Source organism: Ambystoma mexicanum, chromosome 11 (assembly GCF_040938575.1).
Source record: "Ambystoma mexicanum isolate Mex_15411 chromosome 11, UKY_AmexF1_1, whole genome shotgun sequence".
NCBI classification, from domain to species: Eukaryota; Metazoa; Chordata; class Amphibia; order Caudata; family Ambystomatidae; genus Ambystoma; species Ambystoma mexicanum.
The window spans coordinates 8,316,974-8,344,238 of NC_090934.1; the positions used below are offsets into that span (position 1 = coordinate 8,316,974).

At 50.1% G+C, this 27,265-nt stretch overlaps 1 protein-coding gene across 1 annotated transcript in view; it reads right to left on the reverse strand.

Moving 5' to 3' along the window:
- Positions 1-27,265, reverse strand: part of ELOA (elongin A) — a 190,321-nt gene that overhangs the window by 9,083 nt on the left and 153,973 nt on the right. The window contains exons 7-10 of the mRNA XM_069622389.1: positions 21,991-22,088; positions 20,954-21,134; positions 20,225-20,336; positions 19,829-19,998 (exon numbers count right to left, since the gene is read on the reverse strand). Coding sequence (XP_069478490.1) covers positions 19,829-19,998; positions 20,225-20,336; positions 20,954-21,134; positions 21,991-22,088 — 561 coding nt within the window. The remainder of the gene's footprint in view (positions 1-19,828; positions 19,999-20,224; positions 20,337-20,953; positions 21,135-21,990; positions 22,089-27,265) is intronic.

The following is a 27,265-nucleotide window of genomic DNA, read 5'->3' on the forward strand; positions in this document are numbered from 1 at the left end:
CCGTGCTATAGATGCCTTGGATGCCTGATACCCGGCCCTTGATCCCCTCACCCCCCCCCCCCCCCCAAAGGTGACAAACATTGCACCCGACTTGCAGAAGCCCTTGGTCCTGTCCAGATAAAATTTCAGATCACGTCTGACATCCAGATAGTATAGGCCCCTCTGAGCCTCATCCTTAGGGTCGGCAGAAAACATAGCTAAGACCATTTCCTTGTTCAGATGGAAAGCGGAGGGTAGGAACGTGGGGTGTGTCCTCAGGATCACCTTATCCTTGTGAAAGGTCCGGGTTGGGGCGCGGGGGGTTGTGTCGATCTCCTTAGAGTCCACCCAGTGACAGAACCTAGTCCATTTACTCTTGTACTGGCTCCTGGTAGCCTTTCTCCTAGCTCCCCGAATGATTTAGCCTGTGATAGCCTGAATGGTTGGCCTACGATAGGCTCAGGTGCTTCAGCGTGACATGCTCAGGAACCACAGTGCGAGGGCTAATTTCTGTGGGGCGGTGTGGATCATACTGCCCCCCCTGCTACGGCAGAGGATGAGCTGGGCTCATCGGACCGTGAATGGGAGGCCTGTCCTAGAGGCTGAGAAGCTCCGAGAAACACGGTCTTGCCAGCCACCACAAGAATATGTTAATGTTAAAGGACATTTGTACTGCGCACTATAACCACCAGAGTGGTCCCCTGGCGCTCTGGCGGCTCTGCAAGAGGGGGAAAAAAGGGAGGGTGAGTTAGCAAGAGAGCAGTGATGTGATGTGCTGTTGGCAGCCTCAGCCCGGTGGCTGGGCCTGGGGTGTTTGCGGCCGGTAGTCGTTGTGTACTGTTGTGTGAGTCTATGTGTGTTTATATCAGAATGATGCTGAGGTGAAAAGATTCCTTTATCTTGCAGATCACCCTGTGGACCAGGGGTGTGGGAGGGAAGGCATATGCGGTCATGCCTTTCCACTGTATCTGGAATGCGTCGCCCAGGGAGCAGGGGCCCTGCCAGGACGCAAACTGCTGGCACTTTCGGTTGTCCCAGGAGGCAAAAAGATCCACTGAGGATATGCCCTTCTGCTGAAGATGTTCAGCAGCACATGTTGTTCAATTGCCACTCGTAATTGTCTGCTCCCAGTCTGCTGAGCCTGTCCGCCAAGTTGTACTCCCCCGGGAGGTGGACGGCCGTGAGGTAGATTTTGCACTCCAGGGCCCATTCCCACATGCTGACCGCTAGGCTGCACAGTGGAGGGGACCTGGTACCCCCCCCCCCCCTGCTTGTTGACATAGTACATGCTGGTGGAGTTGTCAGTCTGGAGAAGGACGACCTTGCCCCCAATGAGCAGAAGAAAGTCTTTGCGAGCTAGCCAGATGGCCTTCAGCTCCAGCCAGATGATATCGGACTCCTCAAACTGCCGGGTCCAGGCTCCATGGACGCTGTGGCTGTCCACAGTGGCTCCCCAGCCCTCTAGGGAGGAGTCCGTAGTGATGGTAACCTGCGGGGTCGGCTGCCCGAAGAGCTTGCCGTCCGCAGGTTGCAGTCCCTGGACCACCATGTGAGGTCCGCGTGGAGAGAATGAGGAATGTTGACAAGCTACGCTTGGGAGCCCCCTCTCCTGATTCCATGAGGCTGTGAAGTGCAGCTGTAATCTCATCTTGAGTCTAGGGGGGGTAGGGCCAGTAGGACCGCTGCCATGATACCCAATAGATGTTGGTACGACCAGGCCGATGCCACTTCTCGGGTGAGGAAGTGAGTAGTGGCCATCTTGATGAGTGATCTTGTCCTCCGAGGGGAACACTCTTGGAGCTTGTGTCCCAGACGAGGCCCAGGAAGATCGGTCTCTGCATAGGCTGCAGCTGCGACTTCTTGAGGTTGAGCACAAATCCCACATTGTGAAGTGTACTCATAAAGGGCAGAGTAAGTGTGATGAACTGCCTTCGGGGATCTTGCCCTGATCAGCCAGTCCCTGGCCCCTGAGGAGGGCCGCCACTGTATTCATAAGTCTGGTAAATACCTTGGGGGTTGAGTTGGGGCCGAAGGGTAGCACCTTGTATTGGAAATGGCAGCCTGTGATCCTGAAAAGAGCGATGCGGCTGCCAAATCGGGATGTGTAGATAAGCGTCCTTCAGATCCAGGGAGCACATCCAGTCTCCCTCGTCTAGTGTCTCCGCTATGAGTGCTGGCGTAACCATCTTGAATTTTCGAAGAGGGAGGGAGAGGTTGAGGGTGGAGAGGTGCAGCACAACTCTCAGGCCAGCCTGGTTCTTTTGTATGGCGAAAATCCTGGAATAGAAGCCCAATCCTTGTAGGGAGGCTGGGACTTCTTCCACGGCCTGGCTCTCGAGCGACCAAACTTTTGCCAACGGAGGAGTTGTCCCAATCTGTGGGAGTGGAGGGAAGGAGAGGAGAGGAAGGGATCGGTAGGCGGTACCCCATGGATACTACAGAGAGGATCCAAGGGTCTGAACTTCTGACACCAAAAATGTGTGTGAAGGGCAAGCCTGCCCCCCACCGGAGACACGTGAACCCAAAGGGACACATCATGCCTTCTTTCCCTCTGAGGCTTTTGCAGAGGGGGGATTGAAAAAAAAGCCCAATCGCCCCCCGTTAGGGAGAGTTCTCAAAATGTGCCAATTCCTCCCACCTTAGAGCCCTCCAGCTCTTTTGCTAAACTTTGGGGCTTTGAACTTTTCAAATCAATGTGTTTTCTCTGTGTTCATTTCTTTTGGTTATGGAGTCCAACCCACTCAATAGGCATCATCTTTTCATTTGTGTCACACAGCACCCTCAGTGCAGTGACACAGGGAAGCCTTTCAGGCTTTCCCAAGGTTTAAATACCTTCTCTGGGATAAACTACCATTTCCCAGAGTACGTAAAGTGAAACTGACTTTACATGTCTTTTAAATTCCTAGACCCAGCACACACTATCTTACAATAGAGTGATGGAGGACTTACTTAGTATCCCCTCTGTCTAGATACTCACATAGGAGTCAAATGCTATCCTTTCCTCTCAGAATGGCTGGTGGCAGTGGTTTTAGAACAAACTATCATGATTTTTCCCGATCGCAAACTATTCGTAGCTCTGGTAACGTTAAATGGCGAGAGCCATGTTTTTCAAGATGGCATCTGAGCCCCCTCTGCAAAAACAGGTCCCCGGTCTTCTTTTTTCACCATTTCTTTGTGGAAAGGTCCTTCTAGAGTGTGTCTCTGTGCCCTAAACCTAGTTTGGTCTCTTTGTTAATTCGCCTTTGGCGGGCTTTAGCAGTGAAGACTGCCTTTGGCGCCAGAGTGTCTGGGGTGGGCAGGAAGTAAGGGAGGAACAAGGACAGCCACCCTGCTGGTTGAGCGACAGCTAGGCTGGAATTAATGGGAGAGAACTGCATAAAAGGCGAGTCTCTTGGCTTGGAAGGCAGAGTCCACCACTGGAACAAAAGAACCGAAGACGAGCTTGAAGAGGACAGCTGCTGCAACTCCTGGACCGTTGGTTTGCCCGGTGAAGCCCTGTGGCAGGTACAAATCGCCAAGTTCACCTCGACAGAGAAGCCCTGCAAGGACGACTTCTCCCTTTTAGTTGGTCGGACCAATCAACTCAACAGTAAGCCACCTGGACACCTATCTCGGAGCTGGTTGCATTTTCCTCAGAATGCTGCAGGAAAACGTATAACCAGGAAGAGGGACACCAGATTACGTGTGTTCCTTACAGCAACCGGAATTGAAGTTTTCCAGTTGCAAGCTTTTTGACCAATCCCAGTGCAGGAGTCCCCCGATGTCCTCCGTCATGTCCGCACGTCTGGGGCACAGGAACAGCGAGATCTGCAGGAACAGAAGTCAACAGCTGCATCTTTTTCTTCATTGAAAGGTACTGTGAAACGAGAGAGTACTTACCTTTCGCGGTGAAAGTGCTTGAAACGTTTGCAACTCGCAGGCCTAATAAGCTTGTGACCCAACATATGATTCTTCTCTTTACAAACTACTTCTGAGCACTTGTGCAGAGACTTCACTGTTTACTTACCAGAACCACTTTATCCTATCTAAGACTTTAGCCCATGGACTTTGGCCTAGCCTATTGAATTTACTCTTCTGGGAAACTCCAAGCATTTGCACTGTCTAAGAATAATTGTAACCTTTCATGTTCTAATAATCTTTGCCTTTTACTCCTCTTGAAAAGTATTCTGAAATAGTATTGAAGTATATTTGTGTGTTATTTGTCTCCTTCTTATGACTGTTTAATAACTGACAGATAAATACAATAAGTAGTCAAAGAAACCTTCTGTAAGAGTTTATTTGAACACCTGTGATTGTAGACCTCTGTGTAACATCATTACTGCTCACATTCCCCTCTTGAGCTAAGCCTGGCTGCTCAGCCCCGCTACCAAAACTGTGTAGTACAGACTTACACCAAAGGGTGTTTTGCTTACACCTGTAGTCATAGTTGTGTGTAGTGTTCCCAGAGGGTACTACATACAAACTCTGCCTAACACTTACACAGAGCGAGTGATGATTTGGTGGTTCCGCGTTTGACCCAGAGGGGCTGAAAGGCAAAGAAGCTGCCGTAATCTGCCATGTAGGGTGCTTCAGATGTCCTTTGGTACAGAGCTCTGCTTCCGAGACTGAGGTTGTCTTGCAAAAACCCCAGGGAAGAACTATCATTCAAGATTTTGTGAAGACACACCAGAGAGGAGTCAAGTCATCGAAGCAGTACTGGGAGGTGAGTTTGGTGAGGCAGTTACAGGACAACAGGCAGACCAGGACCACTGAGCTTCCTAGATGGGGGCGATGGAAGCAGGGTGCTGCTCGACATCCTGGGATGAAGAAACTCGGGTCCAGGTGGCACAGTGTCTTGAAGGGTCTCCCACTTGTGTATCTGGCTATGCAGGTTCAGCCAGACATTTCAGGGAGACTGGGCCTTCAAGAAGGAGCTATGATCCAGTTGCCATTCCAGGGCACCGCCCTTCACCCACACCGAACGAGTGAGGAAGCAGCACCAGTCTCTTGCTTCTGGTCTTCCAGAGAGGAAGGGATTCACAACTGGACTTGGTGGAGTATTAAAAAGGTGCAGTGCAGGGCTTCCGTCAATCCTCGAGCAGCAGGCATTCCAGGAGTGAAGGTGTCCAGCAGTAGACAAGTTGAGTGGGTAAGGTTGTCCATTTTGATACCCTTCGAGGCAGTGAACAAACAGCACACTACCACATTCAAAAACCGAGCTAGTCAGCCAATGACAGACCTGCCTTCCAAGCACACCAATGCACATATGGAAGGGCTCTCCTACAAAGGAAGTGACTCCCCATGTTCCCAGACAAGCATCTGTATAGGCCAATCAGAACGGTTTTCAGACCGACTACCGCCCCCAGCCCTGGGTGATGCAGGCATCCAGTGGCCACAGATGGCCACCACCCTTAAAGAAACACACAGGGGCAGGTGATGGCCATGTGACCTCTCAGACGAATATACACAATTTCCACTATGGAGAAATGGAGGAATGGGTCAAAAATGGCAGCGCCGGATAAAGTTGATTCCAGCCAGAGGAAACACATTATGCAGGTAAAGAAAGTCACCACCAGCTTAGCCACATGACTAACGGAAGTGGTAGTTTATCTGGGACACTATGACAAACCGTGTTAGGCAAGAATTAGTGCAGCCCAACTGGTGAGGACTACACAAGATTTACCTCTTGGTATTAGATAACCCTACTTTTTGTATAGGCCTGTACTACAAAAGTTGGTAGACTGACTGAGCAGCCAGGCTTATTTTAAGAGGGTACTCTGAGCTGTACAATTGAAATCAATAAGTACAAGTAGCCAAGTAACACTTACACACTTAAACATATACATATGTATTTATAATATGCACAAGGTTTAAATAAGCATTCCTTAAAAAGTTTTATCTACTAGTAACATTCAAAGTTTAGATTCAGTTTTTAAAAGACAATAAAAGTTAGTAATTACTTTTCATATGCCAACACATGCTCCAGCACACAGAGTGACTACAGTAAAGGTCAGTATTGCACTTAATTTGATTACCAATTCAGTTATTGAGTTGTTTGAGAAAGGAAAGGTTAGAATAAGACTGAACATACTTTCAACAGTTTGTAAAACAATTACAATCTCCTAAGGGGAGGCAAGTAAGCATTTATCCCAGCAAGAATAGTGTCAACAGTTATAGCCTATGAGGGAACAAGTACAGCTAAAGCCAGTAGGTTCCGAGGAGTGCCTTTATGGAGCTAGGACAGCAATTCTGATGCACTACTTCTTAGATAAAATCTTGACAAAGTTAGTAAGTTCAGAATAAATCACAGTAACTCAGGTAAACCACTTTGTAGAAAGCACAAACTGTTAGGCCAGTGTAGGTGAGTTGAGATCAACTCCAAAACATACTTTACAAGACATGAAGCACAATTTATTGGCTAAAAGGTGAACACCCCAAGCCCCACAGTACCTGCGATTCAAAGAAAAATGTTGTAGCTGGATTCCTCCTTGCTACAGCTTGGCAGACCCTTGTTCCGGGACTTGGCCGTGGTGACGAAAGGGAGAACGTCTGGCGGGATCCTGCGGCAGCACTCCAGAGAGGGACTTGGCAGCCATGGATTTCCTTTGTTTCAGCAGCACTTGTGTTTTGGCGCCTTTTCCTCGGCGGCAAATGAAGAACAAAAACAGAAGCTTGCTCCCTTGGTCCTGGACTCTGGATCAAGATTTCCTGCTTCTACAGGGTCCTTTGGATGCCCACGAAGATTTGGACGGATTTGTACTTCGCAAGACAATGCACTCGTTAATGGTTACAGGAACCTTGGTATTGGGCTTCTGCAGCTCTGGTGAGGCACAGCAAGTCAGGGGTTGCGCCAAATCGAAGCTTTTCTTGAGGCTAGTTGGTTCCACCAGCACAGCGGAGGAGGTCGTGCTGTACAGGTCTTCCCAGACAATATGAAAACCAGGTCAGCACAGCTGCAGGGCATTGCCGGGCACTTTGCGGTCCAGGAGGGTGCTGTTAGCATCTTGTCATATCTTTTTCGGATGTTTCTCTACAGTGGCCTCTAGTCCTAAAAAGCTCACTTTTCCCATTAATTCACAGCCTATGCTGTCAATCATACAGGCACACCTAGAGATAAAGGACAGGGGAGTTTCGGGACTCTCCCTCACTTCCTGCCTTTACAGAAACACTGGAGCATTGGCGGGCTTCAGGGCAGAAACCCACCAAAGGCAATAAACAAAAGGGCTCAAACCAGTTTTAAACTAACAGAGTAAAAGCCAAGAACGAACAAATAGAAAATAGCGAAAAAAGAAGACGGGGGCCATTTTGGGAAAATGGACACCCATGGGTGCTGTACTGCAGCTGAGGGTTCAGACTGTGGTAAAAATGCACACTGGTAGTAAGTAGTAGAATTAAACCACTGCCACTAGCCATTTAAAGTAAGTTAGTGTAACAAAACATGGTACATGAGAAGTGGGATAGGAATTAAGTAACACCACATAGGGTGGTGTGTGCTGGACCCATAAAGTAAGGGTAAGTGAGACAGGGGTCATCTTACTATTCTTGGGAACGGTAGTTTACCAGAGAACATGTATTTAAACATTAGAAGTCCAAGGGATTTCTTAGTGGCACTGCTGGCTGGCACCTAAGATGCTGTGTGTCACCATGTGGGATACATTTACCCACTCAGCAGTACTTCCCTACATCACTAAACTGCACTTCAGCACAACCAGCAATATGGCTGTGCTGGCTCCTGCCAGCACCATTGCACCCAAACTGCGTTTTGCAGCGACAAAAGGATGGCTGCACTGTTTTGCCAAGTGCCATTGGGCAAGATGGAACAGGAAGCACCCTGAGAAAGCTTAGTAGGGTGGGCTCTTGTTTGTCTTAAAGAAATGAAGTGAAAAAGCAGCACTGTTTTGCTGCAAGCCCAAAATTGTCATTGAAAAAGGCAATATTTCACCTTTAAAACGATGCCGCTCAGATGCTATTTGTCCCTGTTCTTCATCACACTACCTAATCAATAAGACCCTGTCATGCCCAGCCATATTCACATTGTGCTCCATCAGAAAAGAGCCTTATTTCTGTGCCAGCCTAACCTGAGAAAATCAACAAAAGTTTTCCTTCAGCTACACGGAAAATGCTTACATTTTGCTACAAAATTACAAAAATCACTGCTTGAAAAGAAAATCATAGCTTTCTGTGCACATGCTGTACAGACTGTTCTGTAAAGCAAGCTGACTACAGCTATAAAACCATGTGGGAATCCAGATGGAAGAGCAAAACCAGATTTGAAAGGAATATGCCATCTTTCACCACATGTGACAGAAGAACAAGTTCCTCTCTTAGCTGGTAACATTCTTTCGATGGGATGGTCCGACGACGTATTCCATATCTTTGACAGATGATGTCCACAGCTGTGCTGCTTTGGAAAATTTTCGGCATCTGCGTCCTGCGTCGATGACGTCGATGCGCCGTCCCCGAGGACCTCCTCCGATGGCCGACGTCACCCGATGTGATAAGTAGGACGCACAACGCCGTAACCTCAGTTGTAGTTTTTTCCCCAGAACGTGTGACACCAGTTTTCTGCCAGTCAGACACACAAGGCCAACAGTTTATGTGACACACATAAGAAATTCTGCAGCAGGGAAGGTAGGGAGGGAGCGATATGGAATACGTCGTCGGACCATCCCATCGAGAACGTTACCAGGTAAGAGAGTAACTTGTTCTTCGAGGGGATTGGGTCCTCCGACATATTCCATATCGATGACAGACTCCCAAAGCAGTACCAAGCAAGGAGGTGGGAAAAGAATTTAGAACACAAATTTAGCATGCCCAATCAAATTGCGGAATAAAGGACTGTCTTGCCAAAGGCCAGATCCTGCCCTCGGATGGAATCGAGGGAGTAGTGACGTACAAAAGTATGTACCGAAGCCCAGGTGGCTGCATCACAGATGTGACGAATAGGAACACCCCTCTGTAGGGCAGTAGACGCAGCCACTCCCCTGGTAGAATGGGCCTGCAAGCCAACCGGAGGGTCCTTACCCGCCAAGCGGTAACACTCAGAGATAGCTAAAATAATCCAACGAGACAGTCTGTTTCGTCACAGCTTGTCCCAAACGCTTTCCAACATAACCAATGAAAAGTTTATCGTCCACTCTGACCCGGGACATGCGGGAAATATAAAAGCTCAACGCTCTCCTAGGATCAAGCCTATGGAGCCTCTCTTCCTTACCAGGATGTGGAGGAGGATAGAACGCCGGAAGAACCACCTTCTGGCTCAAATGAAATTCCGAAACCACCTTCGGGAGAAAGGAAGGACGAAGTCGAAGGACAACCCTGTCCTTCTGAAACACAGTGAAGGGTGGCTTAACTGAAACTGAGTGTAACTCACTCACTCACTCACTCTGCGAGCAGAAGTAACCACAACCAAAAACACAGTTTTAAGAGTTAACAGTATTAAAGGGCAAGAATGCAAAGGCTCAAACGGAGCACCCATAAGAAAGGTTCAAATCCCAACCGGGCACCAGAAAAGGTGACGGAGGAAACACATTAGTGAGCCCTTTTAAAAACTGAGAAATAGCAAAAAAGACAGAACCATGGGAATGTCACACTCAAAAGGATCCACATTCTTGACTCTGCACCAGTCGCAGAACTTACGCCAACGGCAACAGTACAAAGACTTTGTTGCCGGCTGCCTGGCCGAGATCAACACCTCCAACACGTCTTCAGGGAGGTCCCAATCCTTATACCTCAACCTTTCAGAAGCCAAGCGTGAAGGTTGAGGAATCTGACCTCTGGATGGAGAACCTGACCACCCCCCTCCCGGGAGAGCATATCGTCTCGGTGGGGAAGATGACGCAGAGGGCAAATGGACAAGTCGAGAAGGTCCGGGTAACACGTCCTCCGAGCCCACACAGGAGCAATGAGGATCACCCGGGAACCAAACCTCCGTAACCTCCGCAGTACTTGCGGGATGACGGGGACTGGAGGAAACGCGTACAGCAGTGGGAACGACCACTCCACCACAAACGCGTCTCCTAAGGCTCCTTTTGGAGGAAATTCCCGCGAGCAAAACCTCTTGCACTTCCGGTTGACACTGGAGGCGAAGAGATCCACTTAAGGGGTCCCCCAAAGGGCGAAGATCTCCAGGAGAATCTCCTGAGCCAGCTCCCACTCGTGAGAGATCGTGCTCTGCCTGCTCAGAGCACCCGCCGTCTCGTTATCGTCCCCGGCCAGATGAACAGCCTAGATCGAAACTTCCTGCTGGATGGCCCAGAACTCGAGCTGCATCACCTCCCTGCACAGAGGAAGCAACCCTGCCCCACCCCTTTTTGTTGAGGTAGTGCATGGCCACCGTGTTGTCCGTTAGGATCAGGACACTCTTTCCTAGCACAGTCGGCAGAAAAGCCTTCAGGGCTAGCCTGACGGCCCTCAGCTCCAACAGATTGATATGGAGTCTGGACTCCGACGGAGACCAACGACCGCTGACTGTCAAGTCGTTGGCATGAGCTCCCCATCCTGTGAGGGATGCGTCCGTCACGAGCGTCACCTCCGGATAGGGAAGCCAAAACGGGGCCCCCTTCATCAGATTGCCTTCGACGGCCCACCACAGAAGGTCCTGAACGACCAAGGGCGGCACCTGAACAGGGTCTGACATCCTGCTGGAAGATTGCGACCACTGCATCTTGAGTGCCCACTGCAAAGATCTCATCCGCAGACGAGCCTCTGGCACCAGAAGAATGCAGGATGCCATGAGGCCGAGCAACTCGGCAAGTTGAAACTTGTGCACCATCTGCTGAATGTGAAGAGCCCGCCCCTGGGGAGGAAAAAACAGCCCCAGGGATGTGTCGAGCACTGCTCTGATGTACTGGAGCCTCTGAGTTGGTGTCAAATGGGACTTCTTTAAGTTAAGGGAGAAGCCCAGCTTGTGGAGGCAGTGGCAGGTGACTGACAGATGATCCAGGACTTGCTCAGGAGAGTGCGCCCTGATCAACCAATCGTCCAGGTAGGGGTAGATGTGAATCCCCCCTTTCTCGAGGTGCGCTCCCACCACTACCATCAGCTTGGTGAAGACCCTCGGGCGGACGTCAATCCGAACGGCAGGACCCGAAACTGAAAGTGCGAGTCGCCAACCGCAAACCTCAGGTACTTCTTGTGCTTTGGATGGATCGGCACATGAAAATAAGCATCCTTGAGGTCGAGAGACACCAACCAGTCCTGAAGTTGAAGGGCCTGGAGGACTTGAGAAAGAGTAACCATCTTGAACTTGTCCTTCCTGAGGAGTTTGTTCAAACCACGCAAGTCCATGATGGGTCTCAATCCCCCGTCCTTCTTGGAAATCAAAAAATAAGGGGAACACCATCCCTTGTTCCTCTCCGCTACAGGCACCAGTTCTATGGCGCCTTTCTCCAGCAGGGATTGAATTTCCTGCGCAAGGAGCGGATTCGGGCTCTTCAAAGAGAGATTCCCCGGTGGATTGTCTCGAGGCCTCTGCCGGAAAGGAAGACAGTAGCCGTGGGTTATGATCTCCAGAACCCACACATCTGAAGTAATGGCGCGCCACTCTGCAAGATCCTACGCCAGCCTTCCCCCAACCGGCGAACCCTGGGACCTGGTCTCATGACTGAGCTGAAGCGGCTGCGTCGGTGCCTGAGGGCAAAGAGGCAACAGCACGAGCGGCCTTGGCACCTCGAGTACCCTGTTTTCTACCTCTGGCACTCTTACGGTGACCCCTTTGACTGACAGCTCCTCTCGCTTTACTGAAGGACGAGTAATAGCGAAAGGAACAACCCCTCCATTGTTGTCCCCTAGGACGAAAAGCGGAGGTTGTCGAACTGCGGCGCCCAACGAATTCGCTGCAGCTTTCGAGGTCTGCAACCTCTCAAGGCTCTTGTCAGCCTTGATGCCAAAAAGATGTTCACTGTCAAAGGGCATGTTGAGGAGCCGGGACTGCACATCAGGAGCGAACCCCGACTTCCGCAACCACGCAAACATGCGTATTACGGTGCTCGCCGCCATGGACCGGCTGACACAATCTGCCATGTCCAAACCTGACTGAACGGCCTCACATGGCATCCTTGCCATCCTGAACCATAGCAAAGAAACCATCCCGTTCGTCCCCTTCGGGAATATGTTCAGACGCTAATGCAACACAGTTCCACAGAGTGTGTGTGAAACGAGACAAGGCACATACGGAGTTGGCCGCCTGAAGCGCCATGCCCCCTGAAGAAAACACTTTCTTCGCCCAGCCATCAAAACGTTTGTCGTCCCTATCCGGAGGGATGGTAGGATACGACGCCTGCTTTGCCGGGGCCATAGCCGCCTGCACCACCAAACTCTCCGGACTGGGGTGCCTGGACAAGTAGCAGGGGTTGCTACTGGCTGGACGGTATTTTCGCGACAAAGACTTGCCCACTGCCGGGAGACTCTCCGGAGCAGTCCAAGCCGCCGCCACCCTTCTCTGCAGAGACATATGAAACGGCAGTACCGGGTCAGTGGGGGGACCAAGATCAAGGATGTCCGTGAGATCATCCTGAACAAACTCCCCTGGGGGAGCCGACCATCCCAAGTACTCTGTGACCAGAGACATAAGGCGCCGGTACGAAGAATCGGCATGAGTGCCAGGCTCCGGCCTACAAAACTCCACCTCCGGAGAGGTTTCGAGTCCACTGGCATCATGCAGTGACTGCCTCAGGTCATCAAATTGGCTATGGCCGAGAGAAGCTCATCAGACACCGTAACCGGAACCAAGCCCTCATCAGAGCCCTCATCACCCTGTGAAATCTACTCCAGGCAGTGAGAGGAAGACACCTGGGGACCAAAGCTATGCCTGACCCTAGCCAGAGATTTTCTAGGGGCTACCCCCCCATGCCACGGGGCCCCTCCGACACCACCGCCTCGAAAGGCGTTGAGGGCGCCGAACGAGTCAGCGCCGAGTGAATCTGCGTCAGCCGCTGCGCCGCCAGCACCGGCGGCGTCGACACAGGCCTCGAAGCCAGGGCTCCGAGCGTGTCCTTTGACGACCCAGGCGCCGACAGCGTCGACAACCCCCTCAAAAGCAGAGCCTCGAGAGAGGTCTTCCTCGAAGACTGCTGAGGATCACGCGGTCTCAAGCGCGTCGAGGACCGGGACCTGGGACGGGCATGGCGAGAACCGTTACCCTTGTCTGAGCGGGAACTCTCCCGCGAACCATGCCGACCACCCAAGCCCAAAGGCGTGCGAGTGGTGTCTCTCGACCGATCACGACTAAGCGCGGACGGACCGGTGCCCTGCGATTCAAGAATCGCCAACATCTTCCCGAAGGAAGCCCATTCCTCCGGTGTCGCTTGCATGGTGGGATAAGCGACCTGCAGACGGGCGGAGTCCTCGGAAGAGGACGGGGAAGGCGACCGATGCCGGCGCTTCCGGGAATGCCTCGAAGAGGAAGGGGAGTGGCGAGACCGACTCCTGGAAGGAGACCCACTGGACCTCCGACGATGATGCAGAGAGTCGCCTCTCGAATCATCCATTGAAAGCCCCGCAGACATCGACTTCCTGGGCTTAGACACCCTACCTACTGACAACTTCTTCTTGCGCTCCCGCAAGGCCTTGGCCGTGAGCGACTGGCAGTCGACACAGTCGTCCGTTTCGTGGGCCTCCCCGAGGCACTAGAGGCAGGCGTTGTGCGAGTCCGTTACCGACATCTTGGACACACAGTCCCCGCATTTTTTGAAGCCCGGACGCGGGATTGAAGACGAGGTAGACATCGTCACGAACAGGTTTTCACAAAAACCGAACAGGTTCAAAGAACCGAGAAGAATACAACAAACTCCAAAGAGTCGAGGCGTACCGAGATTCACGAAGCGAACACGTTCGCAGAAAAAACAGAACTGAGGCTACAGGCGTCGTGCGTCCTACTTATCCCATCGGGTGACGTCGGCCGTTGGAGGAGGTCCTCGGGGACGGCGCATCGACGTCATCGACGCAGGCGCCGAAAATTTTCCGAAGCAGCACAGCTGTGGACATTATCTGTCATAGATATGGAATACGTCGGAGGACCCAATCTCCTCGAATGGGCTTTTACAAACCAGAGAAAACAAAATGGCTGTTTTAAAAAGTACAATGTTGAATGAAAGCTTGTCCGTGCCTAGCAATGTAAAGGGGTTAAGGGGTTTGTTGCTGGGGAAACATACATGGGCTGTTTTAGTCAACAGGCTTGTTTTGATTCACGACAAAATAAAAGAAAATAAAACTGTTAAACTTCATTGGCTGGATTTTGCAAGCTCCCAAAACAGGTTATTTCAGTTGGTCAGAGCCAAGGCCTCCCACAAAAGGGAACCACCATAAACTTCCAGGACACCTGGTGGATAATTGCTAGGTTGGAAAACGTTGACTGACCAGCACAAAGAAACTTCACATACTAATCAGACTTGGGTCTGGGCTGAGCCATCTTACAATGGAACTTCTAAGACACGGATGTGTGAAAAAGAAATATCACACCTTCTATCCACTCAGAATCTGATTAATTGGGGGTTTTAGGAAACGTTGCAGGGGGAAACCTTACCTTGGGTGCCACCTATCCTATTTCAAAAAGTGCTCCTATTCACTTGTGCGTTATATATGTTCTAGGAGAAGGTTAACTAAGTGCATTGCTTCCATTTTCATTGTTTCATTACTGCCCCATATTAAAATTGTATGATTTCCTTTGAATCTTAAAGTAAATACAATATTGCATTTTCACCAACCAGCCTGGTTCATGGTCCATTGTAACCCGGGGTATTTTAAAAAGGGTGTGCGAGACAAGTTGTGTACAATCTCAAAATGAATCCGCTTAAAATAAAGAGAAAGGCATCTCAGTTGTGCACTATATACTAGGCTGAGACCAAGGTGTGTTGCCCGATTGAAATCCTTACCTATACAAAAAGCAGATGCCGACAGTTTCTCAGACTCCATAAACAGTAAAACACAAAATCCCATTCAGAAAAAATACGAGAGAGTGAGGAAAAAGGTCCCACTCACTTAGGAGAGAAGAAATATATCACAAACTTTAAGGTTGAAGGGAATTTAAGTCAGAGCACAAAATCAGAGCCACGCTCAGTCTCCGTCAGGTTTCTGATTAAGCGTGGCTTGTCGGAGAAAATAGAAAAGCCATCAATGTTCAGAGGCTAGCTCATCAGGTTAAAAAGTGGGATTTTTCCCAACAGGCCCTGGGGACAAATTTTGAATATTCCTTGTCTAGGGTCTCCAGAGGGTTACCCAATCTTTAAAACAAAGCATTATCAGTGAGCGGGACCATAACTCAAATCCACACCACCTACTTCTTGTGCTGGTGGCACAGATCCGGGGAGGAGTAGGCAAGTAATCTTCAATAATGTGTCCTCCCAGGGCTTTGCTGTTGAAGACTTGGAGGGTCTCTGAGGAACCTAGCACTGCCCCGGGAGTGGGATTCCCCTTCTTTCCTCTGTGTGAGGCTGCTTTATCTTCATGGTCATCTGCCTCCTCCAAGGCTGCCACCCTTCAGACTGGACGATTAGGACTGCAGTGGATTGTACTTTTTCGCGAAGGTGATGCCTTTTCCGCAGCAAACACAGCTTTTCTGCAGGCCTCCCCGCCAATACCACCACACCCCCCCGATTGACTTCTAATGAACTGCCTAGCTCTCCCTTTCTAACAAGGCAAAGCAAGCCTTACTGCCTTTTTAAAAGTCCTTCCCATACTTTAAAATTTATACGGGTACGTAAGGTAGCCCTTCACACAAAAGTCACTCAAATGTAGGTGTGAAAGCACCAGGAGGGTTTTCTTTAAGCCTTGTTTCCAGGGATCATGTACATGGACATCGCCTGGTAGATTGGGCTTCCTTTAGACGATACAAGGTATACAAGGCTTTCCTAGGATTGGGGTGGCAAAGCAGCCTAGCCGAACCCTTGTTATGTGAGCAGGGTGGCCAGAAGTTAGAGAAAACACTAACAAAAATGTCTAACAATATATACTCTGAAAAAGACCCCAGCTCACCTTGTGGTTTGTTTGGGCGAGCCGACCGCATGTTTTGAGAGCAGAAGCATGGCCAGCTTCTGCTCTCGTGCAGACGTAGGTACACTCACTTGCAGAAGGAAGGAAAAAGCAAGTACCAATCAGGACTGAAGAGAAGGCGACTCTGGAGCAGGAAAGAGACAGGATCCCCTGCTGATCGACGTGGCAGAAGACAAGCTGCACCAGGTGTGGAGAGTCAGAATGTGGCCGTTCCGAACCAAGAGTTGGCAAGGCCCTGCCGAGATGAACTGCACCAAACCGATATCGCTGAACAACCGGCATGCCGAACTACGACATGGAGCAACAAGAACACGTTGCGAAAATGGAAAGCCTGAACGCCCCAATTCTGCTGAGGAGCACCCCCAAGAAAGCCGAGGTATGCGGTTGCTCTGGGGAACAGGAGAGGCCAAAGAAGACCCCAGAGCGGTGTGAGCGAGACAAGAACCCATGGCAGGGCGAGAGAATCCAGACTGCCATGGTGGGATAAGGGAAGGACAAACCTAAGGTGGGATGACAGAACCCATACCCCAAGGCGGTATGAGAGAAACCAGGTCCCAAGGTGGGGTGAGCAAGGCAAAGACCGCAGCTGGGCAAGAGCTACAGGACCCCCAAGGCAGGGGAGAGACACCAGACAAGCAGAGTGTGAGAAACCATAAACCCAAGAAAGGGTACTTGATGGGTAGAATTCTCAGAAATGTGCAAATTCCGCTCTACCTTAGGAGGCCCCCCAGCACCTTTGCTGGATTTTGAGGACTTTCATTTTTTACCTGGAGAGAGTGAGATGCTTTTCCCCCACTCACGCATGTATTTTTGCTATGACTTGAGCACCGTGTTTGTTTTGGTTGCATAGTCTGACAAACTCCATATGCATCATCTTTTACATTGTACAATACAGCAGATTCAGTGCAGTGGCACAGGGAAGTCTTTCAGATTTCCCCAAGGTTTAAATCCCTTCTCTTGGATAAACTACTGTTTGCAAGGTCAGTGAAGTGAAGACTTTACTTATATTTTACATTTCTAGACCCAGCACACACAATCTTACCATAGAGTGCTGGAGGGGTTACTTAGTATCCCCTTCGTCTAGTTTCTCATGTAACATTTTTATGTTACCCTTTCCTCGATTAATGGCTAGTGGCAGCGGTTTACTTTTAACTACCGTGGCATGCTTTTACAGCAGGCTGCTATTTCTTTGTGAAAAGGTCCTTCTTGAGATTTACTCTGCGCGCCAAACCATGTTTGGTCCCTTTGCTCATTTTGTCTTTGGCGGGATTCACGAGCAACGCCCTCCTCTGGCTCCAGTATGTCTGGTGGGGGCAGGAAGTGAGGGAGGTGCCTGAAACTCCCTGTACTTAATCCCCTTGGTTACAGGAATGCACCCAAAGGTGATTGGCCGGCTGGCTGTCCGGCAAGGACAGCCACTCTGCTATTTGACTGGCAGCTGTGCTAGAATGAATGATAGAAACCTGCATAAAAAGGTGAGGCTATTTGGCTTGGAAAGCAGAGTCCGAAGAACAACTTGGAAGAGACGCTTGCTGCAACTCCTGAATCGTTGGTTTGCCCGGTGAAGCCTTGCTGCTGTGCTGAAGCACAGAATTTGCCTCTACTAGAGAAGCTCTGCAAGGACGACTTATCCCCTTGAGTTGGTGGGACCAATCAACTCCAAAGTAAACCCGTCTGGACATCCTCTCAAAGCTGGTTGTATTTCCACTGCTGCTGGAACCGAAGAGCCAGGAAGAGGAACACCGGGTCGTGTGCGTTGCTTTTAAGTTGGCCAAGAGCTCCAGGAAGCAGGCCTGACCGAGCCTGAGCCACAACAGAGTGCTGGACCCCAGATGCAAGGAAAGCCCATCTCGAGAGCCAAGAACCGCAATGGTGCTATTTGCTGAGGCACGAGGAGCTGAAACCGCGAACTGCCACTAAATAGAAGTTGGTCCTTTTCAGTTGCTGACCGTCCTGTTGCAGTGCAGGAGTCCTCCAGATGTCCTCCCTCTTGTCCTCACGAGTGAGGCCCAGGAATACAGGATCTGCAGAGCTGCAAAGGAACAGAAGCCAGCTGGAACCAGTTCTTCTAACCAAAGGTACTGCACAGTCTAAGTTAACTTACCTTGTGTTGTGTAGCCTCACTTGTTCTCAGTGGAGACTTGTCTTGGTTGCTTCTGTAGAGTTGCTAACAGCTTCATTACCTCAAGCCCAAACAGCTTGTGGCCCTACTTTGATTTCTTCTTTTCTACAAAGACTTCTAAACCACTGTGCAGGACTTTTACTTACCTGCAAGAATTGCTTCAGCCCATATAAGACTTTTATCCAATTGACTTTGGCCTAGCCTCGCTCCCTGAATAACTCTTCTGTACTCTGACGTTGTGTTTTATCCTCCTTCCAGGAAGGGGTCAACTTACTTTGCATTGGGGGTTTCCAAAAGTACTTACCTGCTTCAGAATATTTGTGAGATCTCGTTGTATTCTAATAACCTTTTTCTTTGACATGCTCCTAAGTATTGCTCTAAATGTACCAGTGATATATTAATGTCCACAGTGTCCTAGCTATTTAAGTCAACTGTGGGTGTAGGAAGTGTCTGTGGGCCATCCCAAATGGGTACTTGCTGAGAGAAACTAAGTGTGCATTTTGGAGTGTATTTGAGTGTTGCGATAATATTGCTCCCTTCTGAAGAGGGCTTACTCAAACTGACTGATAAATTAATCATTGTTTAATCAAGAAACCTTGTGTGTATGAGTATTTGAATACTTGTCACTGTGAATCTCTATGTAACTCCCCTAGTGCTCACATTGACCCCTCTCTTGAGATAAGCCTGGCTGCTCAACACGCTACCAAAAACTGTGTAATACACACTTATACCAAAGGCTGAGTTCCTAATGCCAGGAGGTCAAGGTTGTTGTAGCGCACCCAAAGGGTACTGCTCCACATCTTGCTTAACAGTACTGGCCAAGAAAAGCCTTGTGGCGAAGAATGCCTAGAACCTTCCTTGTAGACCATATGCAGAAAGGGGAAAGTAGTAGAAGCGGATTAAAGACACTCATGGGACTGGACGGGACTGGACTGGGGAGAGAATACATGAAGAGACATTCAGACCACTGGATAAGGGCGGGGAGCTCTAGAAGGACAACATTCCTGAGTGGGGGTCCAAAACCAGCCACCCTTCAGGTGCAAGGGCCCGAGTGGATTGTGTTTGATTCATACTACTACGGCCTTCCGAGGGGCCTTCCTCCACCACAGTGCTTTGAAGTCATAACCATGGAAGAAGGCACTGAGCTAATATTAAATGGCATATGTTTTGTTGTGAGTGGGAGGGGAAAGTATGAAGGTTAACCTAGGATTTTGGACAGGAGACTAGGTTTACAGCGGTTAATAAAAAATAAAAAACAATGCCACCTTGTCTCCAGATTCAGACCTAGCAAAGTTGATAGTTATTGAATGTGGTTATAGTGTACCTTTAACCACCCAGCCACTTTGCTGCTCCACCACATTCATCACTAGGGGAGTCAGGCGGACTTGAGGATTCCCGGTTTAGTTGTGGGTAGACCTTTACACGCACCGGGCAGAGGAAAAACCATGGAACAAATGATATGTGCAGCCCTGTTATAACCACTCTGCAATCCTCCCCGGGGAGTTGTCAGTCACTGCTCAATCATAGCTACCAATAGGTGAACTAGTGAAACATCCGAGCATCATGCACTGCTTGCAACAAGGCGGCTTGAATCAGTGCAGAGAGAACTGTCTCCAGAGCCGATGGACATGACATCACTGGAGCTGAAAATATTACTGCACGTCCTGCAGATCTACTATCCTAGAGCAGGTAATTCGATATTCTTTGGACCTAAAACAAACACAAGTTGCTGAACTTTGAGGCAAGACATTGACTCACTTTTCACAGGTGGCCGGCGAAGGTCACCCATGGGAGGGGAAACACTGCTTGCTGAGGTGCTGGAATAGGCGCTGCTGGTGCTTGGACCATCGTAAGATCTTGGCTCGTCGTAGCTTTCCTCAGGAGCAGTAACACTGCTACGTACAGGGGAGAAGGGTGCTGGGATTATCCTGGAAGGGGGCACATGGGGGAGGGGAGAAGCAAAAGCAAAACTTAGGTGAAGGGAAGCCAGAAAGAACTAGGAGAATCAAAAATAAAATAGAAAGAGAAGAGTAAAAAGTGAGATCATCCATTGTGGGGAAAAGGAAGAGGTGGCCTGTAACAGCAAGAGCAAGGACAGCTTTACGCTCATGCTAGAGGGGCCAAAGCTACAACAAGAACAACACTGCTCCACACCTGATCTTATCCTTGGCAACAGCTCCTCCAGTGCCAAACTTTTCTTGTCTTCTGCGGACATCACGTGGGGGCTTTGCTTCCACATTAACAAATGCCATTTTGGCCTGGCGTCCTACAAGGGGGAGTGGAACAGAAAGAGTAGGCGTTAGAATGAAAGAGCAGGAAAAGGAGAAAAGGGGACGCGAAAAAAAGCACGGCAGACAGGTAGACCAAGAGCAAGAAAGAAAAAGGGAAGTGAAAGAACGAGGGAGAAAAGTGACGAGGAGTAGAGGCAGGAGGAGGGAGTGAGGGAGATCAATGTTTAATACAGGCAAATGTTGCAGGCAGAGATGCAAGCCCCATTCAAGCCACCCCTCCCCAAGAATGGGCATGCACGACAGGACCTGCTCCTCTAGTGGGACCCATGTCACTTTTCATCTACCAACCATTAGAGAGCCATGCCAGTCCCGCTACCTGCTTCGGTCCCTCTCACCAGTCATGCCAAACACCAGCCCTTACCCAATTATACTGAACCCATCAAAAAGGGGGCATGGCAGGGCCTCAAAGGTGCCACCAAACACACCCTACAGTATGACCCGCTCTTCTCACTGCTGATGTAAACGGCCACTACCCATCTTTTGCCAGTCGACTTCCATCGAGCGTTGGACACCGACTACTCCTAGACTACTCAAGGGAGCAGCAAGCAGCAGAGGCCTTACGACAAAGGCCATAATCATGGTCCCACCTCACCTTGTGGCTTGTTTGCATGAGCAGAACGAATGTTTTGAGTTAGCATGGCCAGCTTCTGCTCTCGTGCATCGTGCAGGCGTAGGTACAGCTCCCGCCAGGACTCAAACTCGTCAGGCTCATCCTTCTTAAAGTCCCGCTTACAGTGACCCATCCACAGTCTGTCTGTGTCCTCGATAAGCACCTGAGAAGGAGGTAGGGACAGAAGCATCAAAGAGAGAAAGGGGACTGGCTGCAGAACAGGGCAAAATTAGCCCGAGAGGAGATAAGCTAGGGGGTGAAGAAGGGGGATAGGAGCATACAAAAGGCAAAGGGGACTGGCTGCAGAACAGAGCAAGATGAGCCCCGAGAGGAGAGTAGGCATGGGGTGAGAGCAGAAGGGGGACAGGAGCATAAAAAGGGCATGTGGACTGGCTGCAGAAGAGGGCAAGATGTGCCTGAGAGGAGAGAAGCCATGGTGTGAGGGTGCAGAAGGGGGACAGGAGCATAAAAAGGGAATGTGGACTGGCTGCAGAAGAGGGCAAGATGTGCCTGAGAGGAGAGAAGCCATGGTGTGAGGGTCCCAAGGGAACTGACAGCATAACAGGGCAAGATGTGCCCTGAGAGGAGGGAAGACGGGGGAGTGTGGGGGGGGGGGTAGGGAGAAGAAGGGGGGACAGAAACCAGGAGGTGAGCGAGAGGAAGTGGGACAGAAGCATCAAAAGGGAGAGGACTGGCAACAGAACAAGGCAAGAGGAGCCCCGAGAGTAGCGATGCGAGGGGTGAGGAAGGGTTACTGAATCAGTAAGCTAAAAGAAAGTGGGGCCGGGGGTGTGGGGGGGAAAAAGCATACAAGAGAAAGAGCAGATACACACATCAGAGCTGCGGAGGAAGAGGGCAGAGGCAGGAGTCTTGTAGTAATGAAGCAACTGGCACAGAAGATGCTACACAACATGAGAAGGTGCAGAAGCTGAAATGCATGGCCAGTGGGAGTGCAGGGTTGGTGTAGGGGCAAAGACAGAAGGAAATCCGCAGATAAGACACCATTCTCAGGCACTCACATGGTTGCACTCCTCAATGCGGTACAGTTGCGCAGGGGTGCACTTCTCCAAAACTGGCTCCAGTAGAGTAAATGGGACGCCACCCACTTCATCAATTACTAGAGAGAAAATAACAATGAGCACCAAGTAGGTGGACCTTGAGATATTAAGGGGATTAGCAAGTGAGTATGTTGATGGAAGTGGGTCTCAATGAGCAGGCGGGCCAGAAGATTAAACTGTTAGCGAATAAAGCACAAAAGGTTTTAAAAAATAGGAAGAAAAGTAGTTTGCTTTATGCGATTGGGAAATGAGATAAAAATATAGCGAAACGGATGAATTCTGAGAGATGCTATGCAGTGCAGGTGGTGATGACGGAACAGACAACACAATCTCCTCTCCTGATCGCAGTGCTAGTGGCAAGACTTCTCGTCAAATCTCCAAAGTGAACAATATTGCCCCCAGATAGAGGGAGGGGATTATATACATACTTGGTTTTCCTTTTATTCCTTCCCCCACCCCCCTCAGCCCCCGCACCCTCTCACCAATCTTCAAGTGAACAGAGTCCAAAAGGACTTGCTGGCGTCGACTGAGCGTTTAGCAGACTGGTTTCAGGAAGGGCCAGTCGAAGGCTTATAGGAGGCAATGATACGTCACTATATTCAGCAAGCCTAGACACAGACAGGTGGCCATCATGGACCACATGACATGCATTACTTACCGTAATAGCATTTCTGATGATTGTATCTGCTTAGATTCACATGCTGTGCATATGGTCCGACATCCAGTGGTAATCGCGGAGTATTGCATCTTGTCTTTCGGGGGACTTAAAGGGGACGTCAGCATAGGTGTGTCTGAAACACTATCCCTATCGTGACGTGTGTAGTACCCAAAATCCCTCACGTGCCGAGGTCCCTCCGATTGTATTTTTTCTGCCATGAGGGAGCCCAAGGCTATAGTGAGTGAGTACATGAAGAGAGAAAGTAGTAAGAAGTCTATGTTCCTTCCACCCCGAGCGGGGAGGCAGGGAGGGCGCATGTGAATCTAAGCAGATACAATCATCAGAAATGCTATTCCGGTGAGTAATGCATGTCTTCTGATGCTTGTTAATCTGCTTAGAATCACATGCTGTGCGTAGACTAGCGAGCAGTACCCGGAGTTGGAGGTGGGTTGTGAGAAGTAGTGAAAAGATGTCTTAGTACTGCTTGTCCCACCTGAGAATCAGACCTAGAATGAGTGTCTAGGCAATAGTGTTTTGTAGAGGTGTGTACAGAACTCCAGGTTGCTGCTTTGCAAATGGACTCTAGGGGAACATTTGCAATGAATGCTATGGATGCCCCAGTGCCTTGAGTAGAATGTGCTCTAGGCTTGAAGGGCAGTTCTCTCTTTGCAAGAGTGTAACAGAGTGTGATGCATTTGACAATCCACCTTGATATTGCTGATTTAGAGACCGGGTCCCCTTCTCTACCAGCTGCCACTGAAACAAAGAATGGTTTAGTTTTCCTCAGTGGTTTAGTTCTATCCATATAGAACATGACTTCCCTGCGCACATCTAGTGTGTGAAGGCTTCTTTCGGCCATGTTAGTAGGTCTCTGGAAGAACGTGGGTAGTTCGATTGACTGGTTGACATGGAACTTCGAAATAAATTTCGGCGCAAATCTGGGATGTGTGCGCAGAACTACCTTATCTGTGTGGACTGTAACAAAGGGGTCCAAAACCGAGAGGGCCTGTAGTTCGCCAACTCTTCTGATAGAAGTGATAGCTACTAGAAAGGCTGTCTTGTAAGTCAAGTCTTTCAGACTAGCTTCATGCATAGGCTCAAAAGGGGGTCCCATGAGCCTAGTTAAAACCACATTTAGATCCCACCCAGGGGCTGGGTGAGTGATGGCGGGATACATTGTTTTAACCCCTTCCATAAAGGCTTTAATCATAGGTATCTATCACCACGACACCTTCTGCTTTGACGTGGTGTAGGCTGACAAAGCCGCTAGGTGAACCTTTAAGGAATTGAAGACTAACCCAGAGTCCAATAGATGGGTTAGATATAACACAATGTGTGAAGGCGAGCAATCTGTGGGATTGACACCTTTGGAACTGCACCAGATGACAAAACGTTTCCATTTGCTGGCATAGCAATTACGTGTTAGGCTTTCTTGCCTCCCTCAGTATGTCCATGCATCTTTGAGGGAGTTGCAGATGTCCAAACTCTATGACCTCAGGAGCCAGGCTGCTAAATTCAGAGTTTATGGGCATGGGTGCAGAGTCTCCCCCCTGTCCTGAGACAACATGTTGTACGGGCAGGGCAGCTTGACTGGTGGGGAGAGGGACATTTCCATCAGGTGCGCGAACCAAGGTTGGTGGGCCCACATGGGAGCCACCAGAATCATGGCGACTGGTTCCTGGTGCATCTTGTTCAGAAGGGGAGTCGGGGGGGGGGGGGGGGGGGGGGGGTAGCATAGACAAATTTCCCCGACCAAGTTATCCAGAGACCGTTCCCCTTGGACCGGTTCTGGGGGTACCTGGAGGCGTAGTCTTGGCATTTGGCGTTCTCCCGAGTAGCGAACAGGTCGATCTCTGGAAACCCCCATTCTGCGAAGACGTTGGATACAATGGCTTTGTGCAGTCGCCATTCATAATCTTCTGGCAGAGGAAAATCTCTGCTGAGTAAGTCTGCCAGAAGATTGAGGTCCCCTGGAACATGTTGGGATATCAGGAACATCTTGTGTTTGAGAGCCCATATCCAGATGTTTTGGGACAGCTTGGATAGCCCTGGAGAGTGAGTGCCCCCCTGTTTGTTCAGGTAATACATTGCTGTAGTGCTGTCGGTTAGGATCAGCACTGTCTTCCCTTGCAGTTGCTCCTGAAAGGCTTTCAATGCTTTGAACACTGCTAATAGCTCCAGTAGGTTTATATGATTGGACGCTACTTGAGGGGACCACACTCCGTGTGCTGTCTGCCGAAGCAGGTGAGCCCCCCACCCCATGAGAGATGCGTCTGTCGTGAGAGTGGCTTCCACTGCAGGGGTGGTGAAGGTTTTCCCCTTTAAGAGGTTCTCCCTCGACCACCACTGCAGAGAGAACGAGGGCTGGCGACAGATCTTCCCATCGTCCGCTGGCCTGACACCACTGGCTGTTGAGCCACTCTTGCATGGGACGCATGCGCAGTCGCGCGTGGGGAACGAAGTATATGCATGACGCCATCATCCCTAGCAAACGCATAGCTTTGCGTACCGTCACCTCTCGACTGGCTACATGCTGAGGAACCTGAGTGAGCATGTTCTGAACCCTCTCGCTGGAAGGGAAGACTAGACCGTCTTTGTCATACGAATTAGAGCCCCCAGGAACTGTTTTACTTGGCTGGGGAATAAGCTGGATTTCTTTTCGTTGATAGAAAATCCCAGGCTGAACAGTAGGTCTACTGTTTTTTGGGTGTTCGAAAAACAAACGTCGAACAAGTCCCCCGTGATGAGCCAGTCGTCGAGGTAAGGGTAAACTGGAACTGAAAGTCTGCGCAGGTGTGCCGCTGCCACTGCCAGGACCTTGGTAGACGACCTTGGCGCCGAGGCTATGCCGAAGGGGAGTACCTTGAACTGGTAGGGTTTGCCCTGAATCACGAACCTTAGGAATTTTCTGTGCAAAGGCAGCATTGAAATATGAAAGTATGCATCTTTCATATCCAATGTTGTCATGAAGTCCCCCTGTTTCAGCAATGGGATCACCTCTTGCAATGTTACCATGGGAAACTTCTGGGGCTTTATGAACTTGTTCGCTGGGCGCAGGCCTAGAACAGGGCGCATGGTGAAATCCTTTTTGGGTACAAGGAAGTACACTGAATAGATACCCTTGTTTACCTGAAGAATCGGGATGGCTTCTTTAGCGTTTTTTTCCCAGCAGCGCTTCCACCTCTTGGATCAGGATCTGCAGATGTTCCGGTGAAAGGCGTCGATGTTCCGGTGAAAGGCGTCGATGTTTCGGCGGTCTGAACTGTGGAGGTCGGGCGAATTCCATGCAGTAACCGTGGGCGACCGTCTTTAAGACCCACTGGTCTGAAGTTATCCCCTCCCATGCCTTGAGGATAGATGTTAATTGTCCCCCGACCGGGGAGACATGGGAGGGGACCTGGACTTGGTCATTTCTGAACCGAAGTTGACGCTCCTCTGGAATTGGAGCCTCTGCTTCTATTCTTTCCGCACTTCTGACCCCTCTGGGGGTAGTAAGTGGGGCTTGCAGCAGTTTGACTTGAGTTGAAGTTGCCCGTGCCGAAATTGTTTTGAGCGGCGCAGGCTTGTCCTCGAAAGGACCGCCGAGAATTACTGCCTCTCTGTGAAGAGGGTTTTTTGGCAAATTTGGTGCAGCGACTTAATAGTCTTGTGCTCCTTCTTGGCTGTCTCCAACGCATCGTCTACCGCCTTCCCGAAGAGGTTGGCCTCTTCGATGGGTTTGTTGATAATGGATGCCTGGGTCTCAGGCCTGAAGCCCGACGTGCGCTGCCACGCGTGCCTCTTTAGGAGAGTACCCTGTGCGAGAGACCTGCCTGCTGTTTTTGCGGTGTCCAGGGTATTCTTTACCACATTCTGATTGGCAAGTTTGCCCTCCGAGACAATGGCGAGAAGCTTGGCTCTGGTTGGTTCCGGAACCTCTTAAAGGCCTTCCTGGAGTAGGTTCCATTGGCCGTCGACGTAGCTTGCTAGTAACGTTGTGTTATTGGCAATCCGGACGGTACAGGCCGCCGCCGACGTAACCCGTTTGCCTAAGGCATACAACCTTTTGGACTCCTTGTCCGGGGGTGACTCTCCCGTGGCAAGGAGAACCCCTGCTCTCTTGCGAGTGTTGGTCACCACCAGCGAGTCTGGGATTGCGTGTCCTTTGATATAAAGCGGGTCGGTAGGGGAGGGTCGGAAAAGTTTTGAACCTTGAGTTCACACCCCTAGTCTGAGCGGGTGTGAGTAAGGAAGGGGCCAGCCGTCTCTTTACAGAGCTCAAGAGAGGGATAGACTGGCTTGCTGGAGGCTTTGATTAATAATGTCCTCTGCAAAATCTTGTTCGGGCAAGGCTTCAAGCGTGGCAATTTGAAAGAATTCCGCTGCTTTTTTCAACATGTTGTTGAAAGCCATTTGATCATCCACCGGGGAAGCTTGTCGAATTGGGGTGGATGGGGGAGAGTCGAGGCAAACGATATCAGAGTTGTGATTGTCCTGCTGAGTGTCCTCCGAGTTGTCCGTTGCTCCTTGATCTTCCCCATAGTTGTCCAGAAAAGAGGCCTCCTCTTCTTCTGTATAGATGTCTCTATACGTGACCAT